The sequence below is a fragment of the Triturus cristatus genome, chromosome 5_1, assembly GCF_964204655.1.
Source record: "Triturus cristatus chromosome 5_1, aTriCri1.1, whole genome shotgun sequence".
Lineage (NCBI taxonomy): Eukaryota > Metazoa > Chordata > Amphibia > Caudata > Salamandridae > Triturus > Triturus cristatus.
The window spans coordinates 160,820,592-160,839,987 of NC_140587.1; the positions used below are offsets into that span (position 1 = coordinate 160,820,592).

General features: G+C 43.5%; 1 protein-coding gene across 1 annotated transcript in view; it reads right to left on the reverse strand.

The window, feature by feature from the left end:
• The window catches only part of NAPRT (nicotinate phosphoribosyltransferase), a 306,647-nt gene that overhangs the window by 60,969 nt on the left and 226,282 nt on the right, over positions 1-19,396 (reverse strand). Inside the window, exons 8-10 of the mRNA XM_085604693.1 lie at positions 17,494-17,578; positions 12,855-12,935; positions 5,107-5,209 (exon numbers count right to left, since the gene is read on the reverse strand). Of these exons, the coding sequence (XP_085460819.1) occupies positions 5,107-5,209; positions 12,855-12,935; positions 17,494-17,578 (269 nt within the window). The remainder of the gene's footprint in view (positions 1-5,106; positions 5,210-12,854; positions 12,936-17,493; positions 17,579-19,396) is intronic.

Consider the following 19,396-nt stretch of genomic DNA (forward strand, 5'->3'; position numbering starts at 1 on the left):
AAATGAATTATTCCGGTCAGCGGGCGCAGGCAAACGTCCCATCTACTCCAGCTCTATCCACGAGTGTGCCGATGGACGTCTGTTTGAAAGTTTGACGGAGCGCGTGTATGTGGCGTGTGTGATAGCGTGCAGGGCTCGTTGCTAGGCAACCTGCTACGTATGTGACGTCCCACCGTCATGCGAGTCAGGGGAGGTAACGCAGTAGCGTCCAAGTCTCGTTGCTAAGAGACCAGCTACGTGTGTGACGCGGCTCCGTGTGAGCTTACGGCTTAACAAAGATATCGAAACAAATTCGAAAACAATTGGTATTGATACTTAGACCAGGTGGTCGAGGCTCATTCAAGTGGGTGTGGCAGAATAAAACTGCGCAAGGTTACAAGCGGCTCTAAGACATATCGGGGAGACCATGTGAGGTATGAAGGATTGATTAGGGGAGGAGGTTCTCTCTCTTGACATGACTAATGCAACCCCAAGTGGGATCAAGATCGAATGAACAGTTACAGCGATCATACTGGAATTGAACAAATCATACATTAATCAAAACCATTTAAAATGAATGTTACAGTTAGAGCGGCCATACTTGAATTGAACCGTTTGGAATAAATGCAAAAAACACAATATCAAAATGAATGTTACACAGATCTTTTAGCATAGTAAGTGTGCTGTATAATATGTTTATTGCAATTGTATTCATAAATGGGATCAGGACATGAATAGCTAGGTGACTCGAGTGGACTTGAGTAACCTGCGGACTCATTCAACATATGTGTAGAGCATTCAGATTGAAGTGAGATTTTAGCTGGGAACGGGACATAAGTGACCCCAAGTTTAGAGTTGTCCCATTTGCCTTGCGGTCTCCTCAATCTCGTTCAACCCGTTATGAACAGAGTTGAGTGAATGAATCCATCTGCATTCTTTGTAGTTTAGGACCCCAGATATTGTTAGCAGCTGCACGGCAGGTCTTCTATCTTCTTGTTCTTCTTTCGGATTCGGGATCTGAGGAAGGAAGGTTCAGGGTACCTCTAAATACTAAATTTCGGGGCGGTTCAGGTCGGTAGAGGTCAGGGACCAATGGGTCCCTTCCCTGGGGTGGGTACACCCCCTATCCTGCCACTCTCCAGTGGGAGGGCGGCAGGAGCCTAATGCTGATTGGGCAGGGCTCCCCATCCTCAAGATGGCGAGAGCCCGGAGTTGTGCTTCACCTCGCCTCCCCTACCTGAGGGGTGGGGTTGGCAGAGGCTGGCACACCTCCTTTGCTCACTTGGGCTTTCCCGCCAGTCTTCCAGCCAGAGTGGGGGTTAGAACCGGTGGGGGCCAGTTGATGAGTACAGCAAGTGGCCTGGAGAAGCTCACAAAGGCGACATGCCTTTGAAGCTTCCCCTGCCCATCCTGGGGGAGGAGACCTAGCACCTCACACAGGATTTGCATTGTTGCAGGCCCAGGAGAGCAGATGGCTCTCTACCCAGGGGTCCAGCAACATGTCTGCTGGGTGGCAGCCTCTCAGGCAGGACGTGGATTGGGGGTTAGGTTCAGGGGGCAACTCTGCAAAGGCAGTGCGTGTGTGTCAGGGTACAGGGCCTCAAAGGGTGGCACAATAAGTGCTGCAGCCCTCAGGACCTTCTCTGGCCACAATGCCCTGGGTACCATTTACCAGGGTCTGACAAGTGGCCAGAGATGCCAATTGGGTTTAGGCTTCATTGCAGTTTTAGGGAAGGAACACAGGCCCTGGGCACCTGATTGGCAGGAGCCCAGGGCACACTCAGTCAAAGTACATCAGCAATTCAGCAAAAAGTGGGGGCATACCATGCAAGAAAGATGGCACGTTCTCGCATGCATTCCCAGGTATGAATGTCTTGGTTTAAAGCTCTATTAAAAAGCAAGAATTTCTGTAACTAGAGAGACCCCCCCTTTTCCCCATCTTAGGGCCCGATTACGATGTGGGGTGGACAGTCAGTCAGAGCCCTCCAGCATGCATTGTAATCGGCTGGTCAGATTCCTATTCGACCTACCCATTTTGATGGGGTCGGTCAGAAGGGAATCCAAATCAGATTTCCAAATTTCTTCTGAGGGGCTTGGAGAGCAAGTCTGCCATTCGGAAAGCCTTCAGTAATTCTACGGCCGGCTCTTTCCAGCCGAGGGATTACGATGGCACATTCCCACTGCCTTTCTGTGCCGGCCTTTCCGACACAGAAAGGCATTGGGAATCTGTCTTTCGGGGCCCCCAGCAGGGCCCTGATGGGTGTAAGGCCACCGAATGGCGGCCTAGGGGGCACCTATGGTAACCCCCCCCTGTTGATCCCTGCACCCCGTGGCAGGCGCCTTGATGCAGGGATGAACTGAACTTCTGCTTTTTGCAATGAAAGCATGCACACCGTTCGGAATACATGCTCCCATTGTAAAGTATATGACTGCGACCGAACAGGGTCCGGTCGCATCTTACTTGCTGGGCTGGAACGGACGACAGGAGGTAGTTCGGTTCCAGTTCCAAAATGGTGTCAGACGGACTCCGGTCGGTCCGACATCATAAGCAGGCCCTTAGAAGGAAAATCTATGCCAGATTTCATTCACAACTGTACGGAGTTCTTTGAATCTATGATTTCTACTCTTGGCTGCTAAATTTACTCATGTACAAATCAAAAAGGAAACCCAAGGGTGTATATGGACCATGGGTATAAGCTATTGTATAGAACACTGGCCCCTTAAAAAAGCAAAATTAATTTTGAATATAATTAATGTTACAAATGTCAGAATCTCAGATTCTTTTTTGTGAAAAATATTTGTTTCGTAATCAAAAAATAGTGGGAAGTACCAAAGGAAAAGGTTTTTATTTTTTTGAAACTCAGGTAATTACTAACATGTGACATAAAAACACAACTATCATTATAAGTCACAATACACAAAATCACGAATCAGCCCCATCGTATTAATATGCAATACAGGGCTTTAAACTAGCTACATTTTGCTTATGGCATCTTTTCTGTAATTAGTCTATTAATTCTTTAGATAAAGCATTGAAACAAGAATCTTGGTCATTCTTATTAGAAGTTTTTAGCTGTATTATATGAGTCCCATCCACTAAACAAAGACTGCTCCAGTCGGGGAGCACCAAAGTCCGTATCAGGACTACACAGCACCCGGTCCAATTTGTTGGTGGACCCAATGAGACAAAATTAAAGATGGGCTAGTTCTTCGACATACGCATCTTCCTTTTCAGTCTCGATTCGAACTGCAAAAGTCTCTGCTGCTCTTTTTACTACCCTGCAATACATAGAGAAGTCCTATGAAAGTGAAAGCCTAAAGGGATCTGTGTCAACCTTTTCTTGAGAGGATACTAATTATAGGTCTTCTCACCTTTTTGTGTCTCATATCCAACTCCTCCGCTGTTCCGGTGTGTATAAATCATTTCTTATTCGTCCAAGTGCATATCTGCCTTAACATGCTGCGGTGTCAACGGGTCTAAAGTGTGCTATCACTGGTCGGCTTCTTTATACCTAGTGGTTTTGGAAACCTGTGTATCCATATGGATTACTCAAAGACCCTTTTCTTTCTGAGTAGTAGTTCAATTTCTGCCTCTATTGTCCTCTTCCTCTCAACAATGATGATGCTGCTGGCCTTTTGTGTCCTTGTAGGATTTTTCATTCAAGGGTGCCATTGTCTTATGGCCCCTTTCGAGCTTGATTGCCTTCTGAAGCACAGCAGATGCCTTTTGGCATAACCTTACTGGTATCTTTCTTTGGGGTGGGAATATGAAACTACTTTGACTGGGTACTTCTTTGGTGTCACGGGCTTAATTTTATGCTGTTCTGTTTTTTCGCTTGACTATTTTGGTTTCGGCATCTTAAGCGGCAACTTGGTAGGTGGCTCAAGATGTTTTATTCCTTTGGAGAACTGCAGGTGTATGGTCTTTTTTATACAAAAAAACTCCAACCGCTGAAATATTTTCTTCATGAAATCCCTCGAGTGTCCACCTGGTGTTATCCCCCGAGTCTCCTCTGCCTCATTGTTGCCATCTTCAGAGAAACCCTCTAGATTGACAAAGATTTCTCTACTCACCACCCGTGAGCAAGTAAAACCTTGTCTCCGTCTATTAAATCTTGGGTTCGAAAAGTGAGTAGGACTTATGGTCCCTTGGCAGACAAAACATATAGAGGAAGTTTGTTTTTAAGGGCGAACTTGCTATGGCAATTGGTGCAGAATTTGAACAGTGTGTTCACACTCTATAATGGTCTTGTGAAACCTTACCTTTATCAACAGTCACTCTGTAACCACACTGAAATTCCCCCCGAAACCTAGATCCAGCATCAAAATCAATGTTCCACAAACTTTCTGGTGTTCCCTTGACTCCTTTCAATGAACCTTAAGTAATTTCCTCATGAGCTCTCAGGGCACCTAAATGGTGGTCATATAATGGGGCATTGTGGGAAATGTTTTGTATCCTAACACTTCCAGACCCAACCTCTAGATGGCCGAATTATTCACATCATGTGAATCAACTTCACACGGTCCTGCAGCTGCTGAAAAAAAACCACACATGCCGAAAGAAACTCCGGAAGGAAAAGCTTCAACTCAGCATTCTCTATAATTTAGGAAGGAGGTCCATTTCAGCAGTTTCCCACCAGCAAATGCAAGATCACACAAGGGTGAGACTTGCAAAGGGCATACAGTGGGGCATGTCAAAGACTTGTGGTGTGGAATTAAGCACATATTTCTCACATTTTATTATTCTATGAATGGAAGAAGATCCAGTTTACATTATTATTGTGCTTTCTGGATTTATTATGCACAGCCCAGAGCATATAATCATTAACAAGTGAGATAGCCCAAATCATTTTCCTTGAATTATGCCACATTTGAAACTATGCTTCAGGTTCCAGCAGGAGAAACAAAGCAACAGAACAAAGCAGGAGAAGTACAATGCCTACATTTGTGTGCAATAGCTATGCATGCGTCTTGCAAATCCAGACCTGGCAAGCAGTTTTCGGTGGAACTAGTTTGACTTGAGAACGAATGGAAATTTGCAGGAGCTACATACTGCATGAAGAGGCATGCAGCGAGCGACTATCTCGAGTCAGAAAAGGTGGGGGCAGAATGCCCCTATAAACTCACCATGGCAGTCATGCAGTCTGTAGACAGTCTTTCTTCCTGGGATTGTCATTTTGTCTTCATCTTCACTCAGTTTCATCCTAGGGCATCCGTTCACCTGCACAAGCTGAAGAAAAGAAGACCAAAATAAATCTTCAACATGAGATATCACACAGCCAAACCCTTATTAGGCCGGGGTGAAAATGTTATTATACTGAAGTAATTTTGATTTACACCTATGAGGCAAAATTACATAATTACGTCAGTTTGCGTAACTATGAGTAATTTGGCACAAAAATCCGACCACACGAGCAGAGAAACAACAAACGTAGTGAGCGTAAGTGGCTGCTGCTGTTGAATTTAGCGCTATTTTTGTAGTACAAAATGTTGAGTTACACTCCTCGCGTAAACTTGCCTTAATTTTGTGAAATTACGCTACAGCAAATTATGCAAATTACGTCCACCCCTAACGCTTATCTGAAAGTTCCTGAATGCTAATCACTCCAACACTCAATTGAACTTATTGTCTGGTGTTGCTAAAACCACCACTCTTCCTTCGCCCCCAACCGTCAAGAACATTTTTAACATAGGTGACATTAATAACATTTTTTGCACCACAGCAGGATAATCTGTTGCTACATAGCACCAAATTTGATGGAGCTGTAAACCCCCTACTCACCTGCAAAGTACAAGCAACAGTTTTAGTGTATGGCTTTGAAGAAACCTGCTTTTCTACAACCACTGCTTCTAAAGAAGCCTATAAAACAGCCTTAGTAACAATGCCTCCTTGCATTGGCTACTGCTGAAACCTGTGTGGAATAAACACATTTTACACAACACAACACACTTTTCACAAGCGCATTATAGAATACGCACCGGTAATAAGGTGGGAAAGATATCCATCATGTTTGGGATGGAGTACCGTTCCACCAAGTCCAAATCAGGCCCTTAGTTTTACTCTGGAAACGCTTCAGGTCGAACTGAGGGGCCCTGAGAGGTTAGAAAGCAGGCATGCTCTAATGGGAATGCTGTGGGCCAGTGAAGTTCAGACAGAATGGCCCGATGAGTCACTATGGATGATGCTGCATTGGGTATTAGTCAAATATAATTATGCATTTCTGTTTTCAGTTTCCATTTGTTGAAAATGCCAGTGGGTTGTTTTTTTCAGTGTTTTCCAATGTTATCAAAAACCGTAAAGACAAGCATAGTCATTAGCTCTCACCTGTTGGCTTTGCCAATGCTTTCTATTCACAATAATGTACAGCATGGCTAAAGTTTAAAGTTCAAAAAGCACAAAGTACAAACAAAAAGTGACCCTAAAGTCTTTGAAGCGGCTGTCTGCATTATTTTGTAGCCAAAATGACAGGTGTGTTTATTTTTTTACAAATCTGAGTGGATCCGTAACTAAAAAGAAAAGAAGACACTAAAAAGTGTTCTTTTCTTTAAAGCGGGTAGAGGGTGAGCCGAGCAACACAAGGAAAGGTGGGGCGAATGGAGAAGCAATAGAGGGGAACAGGGGGGCGCCTAAGCACAGGAGGAGACACGAACGGTGGGAAGTTTGGAGGGGAAACAAAAGACACGGAGAGAAGGCTGAGAGGGACGCATAAGCAATGAGGAAGGGCTGGAGCAAAATAACAGGATTAGGGGGGAAAGCAACACAGAGGGCGTGGGCAGCAATGGGGAGCAGTCTGGCAATAGAGAGCAACACAGAGTGCAGGAGAAGAGACGTAGAGGGCTTGAAAACACATTCGCTCTAATGGAGTGCTGCACACAAAAGAAAAAGTAGCACTTAGAAAACAAGCACTTGGAAGCAGCGATGCCAGCCAATCAAAGAGATTGTAAAGGGACAAGCTAGGACAGGAATAGGAAGCAGGCTATTTTGACGGACTTTGAAACCCAACCAATGGTAAACAATGGGTGGGCTCCAAGCTTGGTGCTTGTGCTTGGTGAGGCTTAATATACCTTGTAACAGACCGCACATGCACGGTTTATGATGCTCAGCCTAATCCGTGGTTGGCAGTGTTTACTATTTTCCGTAAGTGGCGGCCAGTACTATTAGCAGGGAGGGGATGGTCAGGACACAAACTCACACAAACTCGCACTCTGACCAAAGTTATGATTTAATGTGAATGTTGTGGGCCGGTGAAGTTCAGCGACGATGACCTCATGAGTCAGTCTATGGATGATGCTGCATTAGGTATTATTCAAATATATAATTATGCATTCCTGGTTTCAGTTTCTATTTGTTGTTAATGCCAGTGTAGTTTCAGTGTTTTCCAATGTTATGAAAAACTGTAAAAACAAGCATTGGCAACGCATTAGGTCTCACCAAAGGCCAGCTAATGAGGGGAAGGCAGCAGACCCAAGCCTCGGAGGTCCTAGGAGGGTTGGGGCTGCTGACTTCCCTCGTTGGCTATCATCAGATCAGCCAATGACGGAACGCAGCAGTCCCTCACTCGTCACAGAGTGAGATGGTGCCTGTGGGACTGCTGACACCACCCCACTCTGTGATGAGGTGTCATTGATTGACACTCAGCCCCAGGCAATTCAGACCATAGAACCAAAGTGCCCAGGTCCAAGGCAATCAGTGACCCTTGAGGTGCTTTGCCAGGTGTAAGATGTCACACCCACAGGAGCTGTGACTTCTTCAACCCAACAAAGTTCAGCTAAGGCAGCCATGAGCCTGAACATTTAGTGCATGTCTAGCTTCTGGGTGCCTGACCTTAAAATATAGTGTCAGTCAGGCTGGCCTTTGCTGAGCCTGACATACATTCTTTATGGAGGCCAAAAGGTGAGGGGGTTGTGGCCCCTCCGCCCATTAGAATGTGCCAATGCTGTTTTCTGTTCCTACAAAATCACAGGACAGTGTTTTTTCAGGTGCTTATTGAGAAATTTGCTTTTTATTTCCTTCCATCGTTCATTCCTTTTATCAATTATTCCTACATTCTTTAAAGCTACTAACTCCATTCTTTGTACCCATTCCTTGCGTTTGCTCTTTCAAGTACTTTTAATTTTTTTTCTCTCACCTCCCTGCTTGTCTAATCTCCCAGCATTCAAATATCTCTTTTCAGCAGTTCAATCACACAATTCACGTTAAGTATGTGCGGAGATATGTTTGCAACTCGTGAAGATTTGCAGTGGCGGCTCCTCCGCTAAGGGGGAGGAGCATCACCCCACTGCTTTTAAGCAGTGTGACTAAAGGAAAAATAAAATGATAAAAACTGAATGCCATTATCATTTTATTTGTTCAAGCGGATTTGAGACGCGGGTGGGCGGGGCTGCTCTACTCTCCGAGCAGGGGAGAAGTGGTGGGCATACAAGTGCGCATGACGCTTTGGCCGGCCCTCTGGGGCTGGCCAAACAGTCATGTGCACTTTCCATGTTTGCCATCCAAGCTGCATTACAGCCTGGGTGGAGAACATGCCTAGGCCCCCCAGTCCACATCTGAGAGTCGAACCACGGCGCTCAGACCAATCACAATACTGCATTGCACTGCAGCATTGCAATTTGTCAGGGAAGCCTGGGTGTGCTTCCTGGCTCCTCTCCGACGCGGAGGAGGCAGAGCAGAGATGTGGGACGTTGCAATATGATAAGTAGTTTTTATTTTATTTTTACATTCGCCTTACTTACCCCCCCTCCACCCCTCCTGACAGATCCCTGTCGGCCGCGCCGCCGATTTGTTTGTAATAAATAAAATGTGCATTTAACACACCTTCTTGCTCCTCTGCTCTGACATCATACATATTTTGGTGTGCCTATTCCTGCTCCAAATAGTCATTGGGGAGGAATCTGCTAAGGACCTAATATGCATACTGTTAGTGTCTCCGTTGATAGCAAGTTGTGCTGCTGCCTGAAGAAGCATCTCAGATAGTAAAGAAACTTAATGACCTACAGGAAGCCTTAAGTGACCTGCTTGTGCAGTTAACATTGTGAATGAAGTTTATTTTACATTGTTAGGCAGGGACTATAGGAATTAGTGTTTTTATTTTAAAGCCAGCACAAGTATCTCTAGGTATCCATTTTTATCTAGCATGTGGGTTGACTTTTATTCATTTGCGAGCAGTGTGGGGACTGTGGAAAAGGTGTGACAACTTCAGAATGCACTTTATCTTTGTGCATTATGCACGGTTGTAGCACATTTCCCATTTTGGGGTAAAAATTATCACATCTCAATAGGTTTCTTTTAAATGTGGTCACAGTGGTTTGCTTAGGGGATGTTGCAAACTGTGAAGTCTTACTTCTTCACCATAAGTTCCATACGTCATTCTGACATGAAGACTGTAGGAATGAATGCTGAACTAGGTGATCCTTGTGTGGTATCATTAACACACCCTATGCCAGTGCGCAGCCTCAGAAAGGATCTTAGAACCTGTTTTTGCTGAATATATGAAGAAACAGAGCAGTGTTTTCCTAGTCAGGCTTCTAAGCTGCACTGTGTACAGCCCATACACTAACACACGGATTTTCCAAGTTAATTATTGTGCTAAAAATAGTACATTTTCACCAAAACCAAAGCATAGTCTCTTCTGGGCCTGCACAAGCGCACTGAAGGCGTTTGTGATATTCCCCTGATTCTTTTGTTTAAGGGGATGTGGCTCCTACGAGAGGACATATATTCTGGTGGTATCCATTTGAACATTGAACTTTGTTACCACAATCCTGATACATGAGCTTTCAGAAAGCAAAGTCCTCTCTGTTGTCAATGAAAGAGGAAGACATTAAGCAGGTGTCGCTTGCCCTGAATTGAGACAATGCCCAGAGTTAAGCTGCAAACCTGCTGCCCACTACACATAGTTTACAATTAAACTTGGATAAGATGGAGGTGCTTCTTTATGGATCGAATCCGTCTTTCTGGAATTCCTCCTGGTGGCCCTCTAGTTTCGGCCATCTTCTATCGCCGTTCCCCATGGTCAAAAATCTTGTAGTGATCTTTGATTTTAAACTTCGTTTCAAAGATCAAATAAATCCCTTGACCTCATCCTGTTTCCATCCTTTGAAAACAAAACAAAAAAAATTGCCATTTATCCCCATCAATTTTCAAGTTACAGTGCTCTTGAACCAGGATTACTGTAACGCCATCTATTTAGCCGCCCAACAAGGTTCGTTGAAAAAGCTTCAGAGGCTGCAATATGCAGCTGTCCCGCTGTTGAAAAATCTAAAAAAACATGAGTCTGCCAGTCGTGGACTTAAAGAGCTCCACTGGCTGCCAATTAGGAGTAGAATTGGCTTCAAATCGCTATGTGTCGCACATAAAGCCCTTCACTGAACTGGCCCGGAATACTTGAACAGAATAAAATGAGATGCTACTCTTCTAATAGAGGTTTGCGTTCAGCTTCACCTAGGGCTTTGGTACTGCCTAGGATTCATAAAGCTCCTTGGAGCAGTAGAAGCTTTATACATGCCACAGCTATCCTGTGGGATCAACCGCCAGTGAATCTCAGGTCTCAGCCAAACCGGATTAGTTTTAGAAAACAGCCAAAAACCTGGCTCTTCTCCTCCCCTTGCTAATATTTTCCTTCCTGTTCTATCTTTTGCTTTGGTGACTCTTGCAGTTCTGCTGCTAGCGCCAAGGCGCGCTTTGGGCAATCATTGCGCTTTATAAGTTTAATACAATAACATGCAGCTTATATGGTAAGCCGTGCTCCCAAATAGCAGTGAAAATGTGTCTTTGGAGGTCTTGAGACTTTGTGGATGGTCACAAGGCCACATTAGGCGGCTTTCCATAGTCCGAGTGGGTGTGAGCATGAGCATACATCAAAGCAAAGTACTTAGAGGCATGGCAGCTCTTGTACTGCTGGACTCCAGAGGGCGTCAAAGCAGTAAAAGTGAGACTAAATACAGCGTTTTCTGGTTTCTACTGAAAAACAACTATTCTCTTTAAATGTCTTTTCTCTGTTCTATTTATTAGGTAGACAATTTTGTTGTTTAGACCATGTGGAAAAAGAATGCAGGCAGTCTGAAAAAAGACAGTAGGACAGGACTGCCTCCCAACAATGTTCACTTCCGCATCTGTGCATTGTTGATGTGTCTTCCAGGTAAAGTTCTGGCTTCACTGCAAGGGTTTGCCAGACTCCTCGTCCTTCAAGAGAAATATAATCTTTTACTCCCTTCTTAGGACTACTTCACGGACTACTCTTTTAGGCTTGCATCAGTTAGAGATTAGTTTACTGTGGATAATTCACTGTGGAAAAGACCCAGCCACTGAATTTCCTATCCATCAAGTTGTTCTCTCTCATGTATGCAGGGAGGTCACTAGGCCATGGCCTTTAAAGGCTGGTCGGAATTATTCCCTCTCCTCGTATTCTCTTTTTCCAATGCATACCAGTCTTCTCCTCCGGTGACGTGATGCAGGTATCGGCAACATGCCATTGGGTTCACTTCCAGGTTACAGCTGCCTGTAGTGCTTCATCCAGTCATCCGCCCATCTCCCGTTTCTGAATAGCCCTCTGTGCAGGTCCCAGTTGACTGTTCTACATGCCAGCAGCCTCTAGGATTCTCTGCTGCAATTGATAAAGCTGGTAGGGAAGTTGCCTGTATGAAATGGCTCCCACTGGACTGATGCCATAAATCGGACATAAAACTCAAATCCTGTTGTGTGATGTATGAAGCTATGAATTGCATAAAAAAAGTTTCACAACTGAGGTGATCTTTTCACAACAAACTGCACTCACAAGGTTGGAGACTCCTAAAACTTAAGGTACAGCCAGCATTCTCGGTTTACAAACAGGGACTCTTTACCAAAGTTTCCCCAACTTCTCAGACTTTTGCCTATTGAAAACATTGTCAAAGCCAGATCCAGGCATCGAAATGAGTGCAGGTCAGCATGTAAAGTCCAACCACATACTTTAGCTGGTCTGTTCTTTGCCCCTAAGAAGCATGAACCCAACTAGTGCAATGAATTGTCAAAATACGCCCTAGAGGTGTGCAAAATGTCTGGCAATTACTGTGAATACTACCGTCAGTATACTTATCTAGTGAATTTTACTGTTGTGGGCTTTTACCTTAAAATCTGGACTTTCACAGCTCTTTCATGTTTATGCTGAATCAAGAAACAAAAAGATTGTAAACATCCATCCAGTTTCAAAGTTGTAAGGGATATTATTTTAAAGATGACAAGCGAGATAATGGCAGATCTATTTTCAGCGCCAACTAGCACTTGTATTTTTTTAAACATCTTTTTGCGATGAAAAAACGTATGCTTGTGCTCAAACGTAAAAAAGCTGGAGGCTACAAATTTCTGGTAGGCATGAGACCTATGCAAGATTCGCTGGTGTAATCAATACTATGCATACCCCTAATATGTCTCCATTGTAATACACAAAAATCCTATCCTACATGCTCTGTGTATCCATACACCGCAGCCCACAAAAATACTCCGCTGCCTACCTGGCAGGCGTTACACAAATATTTTCCAGAAATTCAATCAATAAAGCAAACATAATCTGTTTGAAAAGGGGAGGTAATAGTTCTTATGCCTGCTGGGGGGAGAGAGCTGAACACAAATTGGTTACAGTAAACAGCTAATAACTTTCTGGATTGCCACTTGTACAAGTGACAAGATAATGGTGGGTGTGTATTTCCAAGACTGCTGTATGTGCATGCCTGCATATTTAAGTGAGTATGTATGTGTATGTGCATGCCTGCATATTTAGTGAGTATGTATGTGCATGCCTGCATATTTAGTGAGTATGTGTGTGTGTGCATGTGGAGGATGGGAAATGTACCCTTGTGCCATGTGCAGTTTCTCAGTAGCCAGTTTAGGAGAGGATTACCTTGTACACACATCCCAGTGAAGGCTGGAGCGGACACGTAACAAGGTTTGTTCCCACGCCAATCACGTCAATTTCATTATCCTGCCAAGGAAGGAAGAAAAATGTTTGGAAACACTATTGCTGAATTTAAGCGAAAAAAACGCACCAAAATGCGACTTGCTGCTTAGAAAGTAAAGTCAACACATGATTACCGGGTTTGCTGAATTCAAAATATCATTCATATCCGTCAATGACTGCCGACACATTGCTAGAAGGAAAGATGGTTTGATATGACACAGATGTCACATGAGTGGGATATCGAACGAGTTATGGGGTTTCACAGCTACAAGGGAGCTGCCTTTCCACCCCTTCAGGTGAAGACGCTGCAGCGCCTAGCTCTGCAAATGAGGGTGCATTTGTAGACTGTGGAGACTGTAGGAGAGCGCATTATTATGTGGTGTGGTTGTGAGACCTCGCCATGTATTATTGTCACAATCCTTCCCGGGCCCGGTTGCGTTTCTTTAATAACGCCCTTAGCTCAGTCCTGGATAGCAGTCAGGTTTAATCAAAGGAACAAGTGTAAAGCATTTAGAAGTACAAGTTGTACCAATACAACAGGGAAGTAAGAAATACAACACAATAAAAATCCAAAAGCAATATATAAAAACTGAGTGGATTTTTACCTTAAACTATACACCAAAATAACAAAAGCATACAGTGGGAAAAGGGAGATATGACTTTTCAAAGGTAAATAAATTATTTTTAAAAGACGCAAGACTCAATAAATCGTAATAGGGCAGTTTTTATCCTCTAGCGAGTGGGCAACTCCTTTTAGCTTGGACGTGCCACAATAGGTTGGATGCCAGTCACAGGGACCACTTAGTAAATTTGGACGGAATGGCCTATAGTCAAGATATATTCAAATGAAATGTGCATCATGCGACAGAACACTGATTATTAAAACTAAGTTAGCCAAAACAAGTGTGACAAACTCATTTCGAGACGTCGAAGCAGTTATCTGTTGCTTTTCAGCAGTATTAGGGTCCTCATTGGCTTTTCCTCTTAACGTGATACCGCCAACAGTGGTCCGGATGCTGGAGATGCTGCAGGGATGCAGTCAGTAGTTTTGGATTCCTGACCCTCCCCGTCCACCGGTATCCAGTGGAGTAAGAGAACATCTCTAGCCTCAGGCCTCTGTCTCCGACGGTGCGAGTCCTGTGCAGGTCCGGACGCCACTAGTCAACTGGGGTACCAGGCCCAGCTGTCTTCAGCGGCTGCTTGCAGGTTAGTGTTTCTTTCTGTTCTGGCACAAGCAGAGCTCTCCTACGGGTGGGCATGGCAGTCACAGTACTCTTTGCAGGTCCCTCAAGTGCAGTAGTGTCTTTGGTGCAGTCTCTCTGTGCTGGGTCCAGGGAGCAGCAGGGAAGTCCTTCAGTCTTCTTTCCAGTCCTGTAGTGATCTGACCACTGTGGGTCTAGAGTGTCACTTTTATGCCATCCTCTCGTTTATGGAAGGGGAAGGCTCACTAGTCAATAGGGCAATCGTTCCCAAGAGGCTACCCTACCCACTTTACATCATTTCCTGGGGGTATGGCCACCACAAAATCCCAGGATACCTCTCCATACCCAACGTGAAGGAGGTGCACGCCTTCTTTCCTTGTGAGGAGCTCTGGACACACCGCTAGTGTGTACCCAGCCTAATGAGCCAGTCCTCATTTGAAACCGTTTTTTGCAACTGATTTCTCTCCTCTGGAGGATATTCCAGCTAGTCTGCCTACACAAAGGAGCAGGCAGGCGAAGGTATGATTGCCATTATAATCACTGGGGCGGTAGCCTCTTTGAAGCTGGGCCATCTGTGGCTACCTCCTGGTAGTCCTCCTGCTGGAGATCGCATCTTTTCTCTTCAGCAATTCTCTTTGTTCCTTGTTCCTGACAGTGCATCACACTTCCAGCAGGGGAGTAGCATGTTGTGTCAGGTGACAACTGTTGCAGATAGGCAGGAAAGGCTACTGAAGGTTTGGGCAACAAAGTGTTGACTTTTTAAAGTCACCTTTTGTTGGAAAATGGCCCTCTCCGAGGGGTCACCCCAAACTTCTTGCCTTCCTTAATGCTACTAGTGGGCCTGCAGCACTAATTGTGCCACCCACACAAGTAGCCTTTCAAACCTGTTTCAGCCTTGCCATTGCAAGGCCTCTGTGTGCAGTTTATTGCCAATTCAACTTCGCTTTTAAAAACCTTTGGCCAAGCCTTAAACTACCCTTTTATTACACATATGTCACCCCTAAGGTAGGGCCTAAGTAGCCCATAAGGCAGGGTGCTCTGTAAGTAAAAGGTCGGACCTGTAATGGTAAGTTTTGCATGTCCTAGTGGTAACAAACACCCAAATTCTTTTTTTTACTACTGTGAGGCCTACTCCTTCCAAAGGCTAGCATTGGCAATTCCTTAATACATTTTTAAGCTGTAAGACCTGATCAGAAAGGATTAGCTGCCTCATGTTTTATATCTTTGGAATGGTAATAATAAATCCCCTTTAATGGTAAAGTTTAATTTAACATTACTATTTTAGAAATGCCACTTTTAGAAAGTGGATCGACACAACAAAAAAGCTGTCAATACTGAAGAATATTCGCCTGTTTCATACCTGACAATCACACGTGACACTCCTAGTGACCGGGAACACTACTCGAGTCGAGGGGTGAACATACGAAAGAGGTCCTTTCCAACACAAACCTTAAAGGATATTTACTTGCGCTGTCTTCAAATGTTACCCTATCTGCTGACTCCGAATAAGTACACATGGTACATGCAAGGAAGCTACATGTAGATATCCCGCACCAAGTCTAGCTTCACTCTGGGCATAGCCTAAATGAAAGGAAAAATCATTCTACATCAAAGTCACAGTGCTGCAGAATCATAAATAGGAAAACCTTAACAGAAAGGTAAATCTGTCCAGAAAGACCATCTCACCACACAAATATTCCAGAGGATTTTAAAACACGCCTGGTTCCCTCGACTCCTAGTACAAAGCAACACCTCACCATTGTCCTCTTAGGGGTTAACAAACACATGTTTCCCTATCCAAAATAAGAGGTGGAGAACAGAGGCTCCTCATCCAAGGGCCACTTTTGAAGCTTCTGCATAGCGTCCTGATATCACACCACAAGAAGCTTTATTAAAAAGGTTTGAATAATGCACATGTATGCTATATAAGAATCAGTCACTGACTTTAAAGAGCACAATTGCCGAAGATGTCCGAGAACTAAATAATTGAAGTTTTGGCGTTTTCAAGGTCTATGGTGGATCCTCCGAAGCGGGGAACACATTTTGAGTTGTTAATCAACACCTCTAGGTTTCTACGCTCAATAAAAGCCTCTCATTTATAGTCCTATAAATGTAAAATGAAAATGCACATCCAAACCTCTTTTGAATCAGGGTCCCACCAAAGGCATTACTGTTCACGGACTGTTAGATAAGCGCCCTTAATGTCACTAACACTCGAGAAGCACAGACCAAAACATAACTTATCGTCTGAACAAGATGCGTGTACAACTTAAAAAGCCAAAGCTTTGTGTCACCAATGGGGACAATGCATGTCTAACTTACCAAAAGGCAACACAGGGGACTTGGGATTTTTGTCTTCTGAGCAACAAAAAATAAAACACCCATATGTGAGCTCATTGTAACTTCTGCAACTATTCTGATTACCAACTAAGCTATTTGTTGTAAGAAATCAGTTTTGAAAATACATCATACTATACACATGCTATAGACAGGATAACCTGTATAAACAAGAAACAGAATATGAGGGGAAATTTATTTTACCCACAAATGTTTGGACATGGGTGAGGAGAGGCGGTGTCACAACCTCACTTTTCAGTTATGTGAATTTAAGGACCAGGATATTCTTTCACAATTCAATACACTGATCATCCATAGAGGCAACTGTCCAATCTTAAAAACATAACCTTTTGAGTTTAGAAAGTACTGAAAATACGGATTAAAAACAAATAATTTTCATATTTTCCAGCAGTGACACTACACACTTGCTATTGAAATTCTGTGGATTTTTCCAGTGCTTTCTGTTTAGGGCAGGGGGTGAGAACATAGAAGATCTAAAATGATGGACAGAAAAGTGGTCACTGAGAAGAACCAAAGATGTTAACAATGTGGGTATGCAGAAACATTCCAAATGTCTTTCCACGTCATATTTGTTTCACCATGAAACCTCCTACCCCTCAGGTATTACCTAGAATAATTTGTGCAGGGAAAACTAGCTAAGTCAAAGGTGAGGCTATACCATAAGGTAAAATTAAATTCTAATTGTATCCCTCTTTCTAACCAGCATAACAAAGAATCAGGAGGTAAAACCAGCTGGGTAAGGAAACCGAAGATATTTCCCTGGTGATTTAACCGCTCATTAATTAACAGTAACTTAGAGTGAACATTTGCTTAGGGAATACTGAAAGCAAATGCTTTTCACATACGTCTCTTAAAATGCAGAGGGAATTGAAGTCTTGTGCGCATTTACCTGCATCAGAGACCTGCGCAGAGCTCTAAATGACATCACGAAAGCAAAGGCGCCTCTGGGATCCCCAGCAGAGGGACACAGGTGGCAGATGATGTTTAATGAGTAGACTACACAAAAGTTGTGCACTTCTTACCTCTTGACTCAGCTGCAACAGGCTTTTTTCACTGACATTGTTGCTGATGGCGATTGACAATTTTTCAAACGCAGGAACGCTAAAGCTGAAAAAAAATACATCTGCGGTTACATACAAGCTAAATGTGTACAGGACAGTCTAGCGTCAAGACACCTTAAAATATGTGTCACGCGACAGAGCACCGAATATTAAAAGTAGTTAGCCGTATTAAGTGCGACAAACTCATTTCGAGGCCTTCAAGAACCTACGCCTAATGCATCAGAATGTATGGGCAGAAGTACAAACACATGATGCTTTCTACCTCACATGCCTCCACTAGAAAGCAATGTGAGTGTCTCGCCTGATCTAGAGGAAGATGTATACTTAAAAAGAATGGGAATGTTGGAGGCATCTTCCCACTTGCTGAACCAGAGTGCACCAATTTTATACAGAGGCAAAGTTGTAACAAGACTTGCATGTAATAAATGAGCAGAGGCACTTTTACTGACAAATCGTTACTGGTGTACATGCGTGAACCAGGACTAGAGCTTTAATGAGGAGTAAGAACCAGACCATTAATGGAATGTCTACCTCCATACGCTCCCCGCGCACCTCATCTTCGAAGCCCAATATCTCGAGTTGGTCCCAAGGGTATGAGCTCCACCAGGGACGAACTAAAAGTACCAAGTACTTGGTTAACTAGTGAATTCAAATTCACAATTATTTGGATCGAATTACACAGTGGAGAATGGGTTTGTGGTGGCAGTTTCAACTTGCATTGACCCTTAAGCTAACAGATTCCAAAAACTGCTTAATCAGATTGGACAGTGGCATTTAAAATAATGCTAGGAACAGGCAGGGTGAATACTAATGAGTGCTCAACAGATGCAAGTTTTTAATGAGACAAATGCACTGCTGTGAAATGGTTTGACCTTATTGGTTAAAGGACAGATTTATTGTAATCAGCCTATTACAAAATATACCGAAAGGAACAAAGCAAGACTCCATGTTTCTTAAAAAAAGTAACCAGGGTGAATACCTCCATATATTAAATAAAACGGTCGGCGAACTTCAAGTTAGGGTGAACATTTGCCTCCGATCACACATCTGCTAAAGAAAACAAGCATTGGCATAGCCAATAGGTCTTGCTTCTGGGACCTTATAAGTATTTAGTTATGCAGCACAATATCCTTGGTGCAACAACATTAACTACTGCATGGCTAAAGACTTATAAGGTCCCAAAGGCGAGACCTATCGGCTATGCCTATGCTTGTTGCTCAAGCTGGCGGTATACCAAATGCATGCACACATGAATGGTTCTAGGCTAGAGTGACCGGATTTTAAAAGCAAAAACCAGCGACATTTCGCAAAAATAGAAGGACTCGATTCAACAGTATCTGAGGGACACAGAATGATAGCGCTCATCAATATAGAAACACAGGCCAAGCACTAAGGAAATACCTAACAGGTCTGTTTTTAAACCCAGTATCATAAATTATTTAACTTGGTTTTTAATAAGAGCTGCTACTGAGTACTACTCCCGATTTCTGACGGTCTAGATTCTTAAATGCTATAACGTAAACATAGCTGTGCGCTTTTGTATGCTTGGTATAATTGCACTTAGCACTTTCTTGGTTGTACTCTTGCTTGAAGTGTTACCTCCAGCATATCTTAGGATTGTATTGACTGATATGTTTGCACTTTATTCCGTATGCGTCTTTTGCACCATGCATTAAGCACTTTATGTATCATGTGATGGGTAAAGTGTATACTTCTTTTTAGAGCTTATTTGTACTTTGTACTTTTATATATGCCCAGAAACGTACTGTTTTTATATTTGTAATCTTGTTTTAACTTGTTTAGTAATTCACCTTGAGTTGGTAGATGATTCCCTGTATTTTTAATTTGTAATTGTAACATATGA